Source organism: Macrosteles quadrilineatus, unplaced genomic scaffold (assembly GCF_028750875.1).
Source record: "Macrosteles quadrilineatus isolate MER2022 unplaced genomic scaffold, UCM_ALF_1.0 Scaffold_2__2_contigs__length_208266976, whole genome shotgun sequence".
NCBI lineage: Eukaryota > Metazoa > Arthropoda > Insecta > Hemiptera > Cicadellidae > Macrosteles > Macrosteles quadrilineatus.
In genome coordinates, this window is record NW_026542595.1 from 141,903,906 (window position 1) to 141,910,615 (window position 6,710).

A 6,710-nucleotide genomic window follows, 5' to 3' on the forward strand; every position below is an offset into this window, starting at 1 on the left:
GGTTTGGAATGTCTAAGGTTCTACTCATTCTGTTCTGATCCTGTTGGATACTTAAAATGTCAATATATTGAGTAAATTAGTCAAAGTTTCTACTGATCCTGATCCGCTTACTTTTACTGTTAGTAATCTAAATTGACAGGGATTTGTCAGGGATGTTTGCTTTATCAAGAAACATTTTATTTGATTTTTATTCGTTAACTTTAACAAAACAGGCATTCCATACATTTTTATTTTAAGGCTTTTATGAATTTGAAAGCATTTATTCTAATTTATTACTGTCGGCAATGTATAATTCAGCCACATTGTCCCCTGCTACAGTATCAGATATTGTATTGTACCACCAGTGGCGCGGCTCCATACAATACAGCTTTTGTGTTACCCTCCCCTTCAACCACTAGCCGTAACAATGTCAACCCTTGTTACGAAATAGATCTAATCAATTTCACATTTCACTTACAATGGTTTGCGGTTCGTTTCGAACAATGTGTAGATAGTTTCAGTTCATGACATAACCAGTTTAAACACATGTTAGAAATTACAACGAACGATTGACTAACCAAATGATTGGACACAGCTGTCCTTGATCAGGCTTTTAATAAATGCTCCTATAGCTAGAAACAGCTGATCTTCACAGTAAGAAAGAGGTACATAGGTATTCTTACTCAATCCTCCTGTATATACTGTACTCATCATGCATTTTAAAGCTTAAAATACCCAAACAAAGTACGGTCCCCTTTTATAATAGGCTAGAACTACTGTATTTCATCTGTTAAACAACTAAACTGCTTAAGGGCAAGCGAACAGGTTTACACAATAAAAAGCACGCCCAACAGTCTTCATATTTTACATATAAGTGCTCTTAAATAAATATTTCAACAAATAAATAATTTAAGCTAATCTTGAGAACAAAATTTTGCTAATCTATAGGCCTATTTATAAAATATGTTTTAAAATTTGAAAATATTTTATTTAATAGGTAACAAAACAATCTAAGTGCTTTGCTTAAATACAAGTATAAAAATCCTAAAGCGTGCAGCATGTAACATGCATGTGCATGATCCAACACGCCCGCAGCTGTACATCGAGTTGTTACGTCAAATGAAGAAACGCTTACAATCATTACCGTCTAACCGTAACAAGCAATTGTATACATTTTTTTATGTATACAATTTATTTCAAATGTGTTACAAATTTCCTGGCTACGTCTGGGCCGTGGATATGACCGCTGGACAGCCCTGACCAAATTATCTACCGTGACACCGGAGCCATATAGTATCGAATATCACTGTGTGGCAGTCTTTCACAACACGAACGTAGGTCTTCATGGTGGTGTTGACATTACTAACATCACACGTTGGAGGTGTCTATTTTTTATAAAAATGTATGAGAGAATGTATTTGATAGGACACATTCAGGTGTCCCATAGATTTTGAATAGCCTTAATACAAGTACTGTACTCGTATCTAATTTTATCGTAAATCTGAAGCCAAAGTCGTAACGTCAACTATATATTTTTTTTTGCAATAACTGTAGGCCTATGGTATATTTTACATTGAAGACTTACTTTTGTGATATTGGAGGACAAGCAAATAGTTTAATTTCTATTTTTGTTACAGTTAGTGAAATAAAAAGATAAACAAATCGTCCAGAATTTACTAACGAAACTGTCATAAGATTCGTTAGAACATTGTACGAAACATCTGATTCATAAGGATAAGAAATCTACGATGGTGTGTTGCCTTAAAAAATTGTTTAGTTTTTTTTTTATTTAAAGCAGTTCATCACTACTTTCCAATTTGAGAGGTTTTTGCATACTACAAAAATTTGTTGGGGGAAATAGCCCAGCATAATATAGTATGGTAGATAAAAAGTTACTTTCTTATGGATAATATTCCAAAAATGTTCTACTGATACCCTACCATCAACAGCGTAGCCAACTAACGTAAAATTTAAAATATTACTGCATATATCATCATACAGTAGACCGTTTAGCCAGGGTAGGGTAGCTAAGTTTATATGATGTATTCAGAAAGTTGTCAAAATATCATGAGAAGAACAGAGAACAAATAAAATTTAACTGCCCGATAGAAATGCCCATACACAAGCGATCATGTACCGGTAATGGCCATTTTGGATGAAAATTTGTGTATACTCTATGGGTAATTTTATACGATGATTAAACTTGGTTCTGTTCTGAAATTAAAAGATAGGTTATAAAGACGTCAATTGCCTTTACTAATAATAACAATAAGAAGGCAATTTTCGCGCGGACTAATATTGGGAATAATTTAGATTTTAGTGATAGAATGAATGAATCGTCCAAACCTTACAATTACGTAGACTATGTTTAAAAATAAATTGATTTATCATACATGATTGAATCCAATTTTATCTGGCGGTGAACTAGAATGATTCAGACAATGAAATGTGCTGTTGCACGATCATGTTTTGTGCAAGTTGGTGTTGGTGACATGTCTGGATCTGCTCACGTATAACAAACAGGTGCACAATGATCATGTTTGCACAATACACCTGGGCTAACATAAAACGTTAATGATTCGAGCTTGCACGTCAACTAGAAAAATATATTTACTATACCTACACCACACACAATTCGAAGGTTGTATGTTTGAAGGTGGGATTCATCCATACATTTCTGGGTACCTAATGGTTTTCGAAATTCTGGCATTTTCATGATTTCTCTTATTAGAGTCCGTCTCTGTACAGACTTTAATATTTAGTAAATATGCAGGATGTGAATGAAAAGGTTTCATAACAAATTTTATCATAATTTGAGGTGTCAAAACAAAGTATTAATACAGTATTGTAATCCAACGTTGCAAATACAGTTCGGAGTTAAAATTTATTTAAGTGACAACTATTGCCTACTCACCCTGTTGGCCATTGTCGGTTTTCAACTATTTATGTCTGTCAAATTGAAACACAGGTGGCTTCATTACACAATAAACTGCACTTGGCTGCTAAATATCCTCGGGAACAAAACACCGAAATCGACTGCGCGACACTAAACTTCCAGCGAGCGGCACAAATCAATACTACAGGGTTCTGCTTCTGCCATCCGTCCGCGACAGTAGCTCCCGCCGCGACCGCTAGGGCGCATGACCGTCATCATAGATACCGTTGACTTGGGATACTCCAGACTTCTTTTGTCAAATTTGTAGGAGTTTTAACGTGTGCATTTTAATTTTATCAGTCATATAATGGACCATTAGCTTGGGATAATACAAGGCTTCCCCTCACATTTTTTTCTATTTGAGAATAAACCCTGTCTTTCATGTTAAAGTGCATGTCATTAAATAAAATTAATATTAAGGGTACTTTTAATGTGTGCAGTTTTCTTGATTGATTGGTTGTTGGTTGATTGCTAGAGGTCAGTCAGTAAATGTTAAACACATAGTTTTCTATATATATAAAACCAATGTATGTTTTGTTTGTATGTATGTATGTTTGTTTGTCCTTTATAGACTCCAAAACCGCTTGACAGATTCTAATGAAACTTTAAGGCATTATTAAGCATTATTCAAGGATGGTTTGTGTGAAGTTTGGTGCAGATCCGTCAAAAGGGCTCCCGCTCCGCCCCAGTGGCTCTGGAGTTTCCCATGTTAACCTTTTGAGTACTCATATTTAAATGGAATTAAAGATTCTTAACAGCTGGTTCAACTAAAGAATTTAATTCTGTGACGTTCAATAGCATTAAAAAGTTAATAGGTTTACCAACAGGGTGCAGCACTATTATTTTTTTCAATTTATACAACAGCTAATTTGCAACCAAAAGGTGAGTGAGCGTAGCGAACAAACTTCAACCTGGAGGTGAGTTAGCGTAGCGAACGAGCTAACCTGAAGGCAAGTGAGCGCAGCGAACGAGCTCCAACCTAAAGGTGAGTGAGTGTAGTGAACGAACTTCAACCAAGACGTGATTGAGCCATGCGAACGTGCTCATCTTGAAAATGAACGAGCATTTGACATAAAACCACATTAGGACAGGACGTCTGTCGGGCCAGCTAGTATTAAATAAAATTGCTTAAATGTTGGCAAAGTGACAGGAAAAAGTATGTTATTTATGTTAATACAGTACTTTGATTTGATTACCAATTCATGACAATTAATATTAAACATATTACTAAAATGTACTATTGCAATCATGGGAGATAAATTAAGTTTAAATCACTTTGAATTTTCATTAGGTACCATACTATTATTGTTTTCATTTTTTCTTGATCCCTCAGTAGTGTTTTTAAAAAATGACCTTTTTGTATTGCTATTTTGGGAGTTTGCAGTATGTATATGATCTCACAAAATGTGGTGTTGGTTTATTTAACTATCTGTTTGTATTCAGAGCTAAAATACAAATAAATTACAGTAACCCCCAAATCTGCTTCATAAATAATTTGAGTTATATTTTGTCCTTCACACCATCAAAATAAATGGTATAACATATGTTGCAATGCTGTGGGGAAAGGAGCAAAAAAAAGGGATTAAAATAAATAAAAAAAATTATTTTTTTTAATTTGTTGATGATTTATTTTAAATAACCCATGAGCTTTTCTGCACAATCCTAATAGTTACACCTGGAGAATCGCAATCTCTTATCAGAGGGAAAATGTTGACACACACATTTCGGGTCAGTTTAATTTCATTAATGGGTTAAAATATTAAATGTTTAAATTTTGAATATCTGTTAGTTCTGCAACAAGAAACAAAACATTACCTCTCCTAATGACATGACACAGCTGTAAGAAAAAAATACACTCAGTAGCCATTGTTCTAGTTTAGTATACCATTATCCTCCTAATATTATAAATGAGAAAGTTTGGATGTATGGATGTATGGATGGATGTATGTTTGTGACAAGTGAACGCGAAAAATACTGGTCGGATTGGGCTGAAATTTGGCATGATGATAGCTCACATTCCCGATTAACATATAGGCATATTATTATTTCAAAAATCCTTTCGGGCTCCGCCCCAGTGGTTCTGGAGTTTCCCATGTTAACCTTATGAGAAATGGAATTATTTAATCTTAACAGCTGTTTCAATTAAACAAGTTGGTTCTGTTCTATGATGTTCAATAGCATTAAAGTTACAAGGACTACCAACAGGGTGCAGCACTATTATTTCTTTTACATTTATGTCAACAGCTAATTTGCAACCAAAAGGTGAGTGAGCGTAGCGAACGAACTACAACCTGGAGGCGAGTTAGCGTAGCGAACGAGCTAACCTAAAGGCAAGTGAGCGCAGCGAACGAGCTGCAACCTAAAGGTGAGTGATCGTAGCGAACGAGCTCCAACCTAAAGGTGAGTGAGCATAGCGAACAAACTTCAACCAGGACGTGATTGAGCCATGCGAACGAGATAATCTTGAAAATTAAGAAGTTAAACGGGGCAAAGCCCGCGGGTTACAGCTAGTGACTTAATATTTGTCTCAAGTCATTGTTTTCATTTTTTCTTGATCCCTCAGTAGTGTTTTTAAAAAAATGACCTTTTTGTATTGCTATTTTGGGAGTTTGCAGTATGTATATGATCTCACAAAATGTGGTGTTGGTTTATTTAACTATCTGTTTGTATTCAGAGCTAAAATACAAATAAATTACAGTAACCCCCAAATCTGCTTCATAAATAATTTGAGTTATATTTTGTCCTTCACACCATCAAAATAAATGGTATAACATATGTTGCAATGCTGTGGGGAAAGGAGCAAAAAAAAAGGGATTAAAATAAAAAAAAAAAATTATTTATTTTAATTTGTTGATGATTTATTTTAAATAACCCATGAGCTTTTCTGCACAATCCTAATAGTTACACCTGGAGAATCGCAATCTCTTATCAGAGGGAAAATGTTGACACACACATTTCGGGTCAGTTTAATTTCATTAATGGGTTAAAATATTAAATGTTTAAATTTTGAATATCTGTTAGTTCTGCAACAAGAAACAAAACATTACCTCTCCTAATGACATGACACAGCTGTAAGAAAAAAATACACTCGGTAGCCATTGTTCTAGTTTAGTATACCATTATCCTCCTAATATTATAAATGAGAAAGTTTGGATGTATGGATGTATGGATGGATGTATGTTTGTGACAAGTGAACGCGAAAAATACTGGTCGGATTGGGCTGAAATTTGGCATGATGATAGCTCACATTCCCGATTAACATATAGGCATATTATTATTTCAAAAATCCTTTCGGGCTCCGCCCCAGTGGTTCTGGAGTTTCCCATGTTAACCTTATGAGAAATGGAATTATTTAATCTTAACAGCTGTTTCAATTAAACAAGTTGGTTCTGTTCTATGATGTTCAATAGCATTAAAGTTACAAGGACTACCAACAGGGTGCAGCACTATTATTTCTTTTACATTTATGTCAACAGCTAATTTGCAACCAAAAGGTGAGTGAGCGTAGCGAACGAACTACAACCTGGAGGCGAGTTAGCGTAGCGAACGAGCTAACCTGAAGGCAAGTGAGCGCAGCGAACGAGCTGCAACCTAAAGGTGAGTGATCGTAGCGAACGAGCTCCAACCTAAAGGTGAGTGAGCATAGCGAACAAACTTCAACCAGGACGTGATTGAGCCATGCGAACGAGATAATCTTGAAAATTAAGAAGTTAAACGGGGCAAAGCCCGCGGGTTACAGCTAGTGACTTAATATTTGTCTCAAGTCAACTATTAATATAGGCTAACCAGCAATTCA

General features: G+C 35.2%; 1 protein-coding gene across 2 annotated transcripts in view; it reads right to left on the minus strand.

Moving 5' to 3' along the window:
* LOC128988076 (uncharacterized) overlaps positions 1–3,036 on the minus strand; it is a 153,784-nt gene extending 150,748 nt beyond the window's left edge. For both annotated transcript variants that reach the window (XM_054409271.1, XM_054409272.1), the window contains exon 1: positions 2,894–3,036. In XM_054409271.1, the coding sequence (XP_054265246.1) occupies positions 2,894–2,905 (12 nt within the window). In that variant the 5' untranslated portion in view covers positions 2,906–3,036. The remainder of the gene's footprint in view (positions 1–2,893) is intronic.
* Between the last annotated feature and the right edge of the window lie 3,674 nt (positions 3,037–6,710).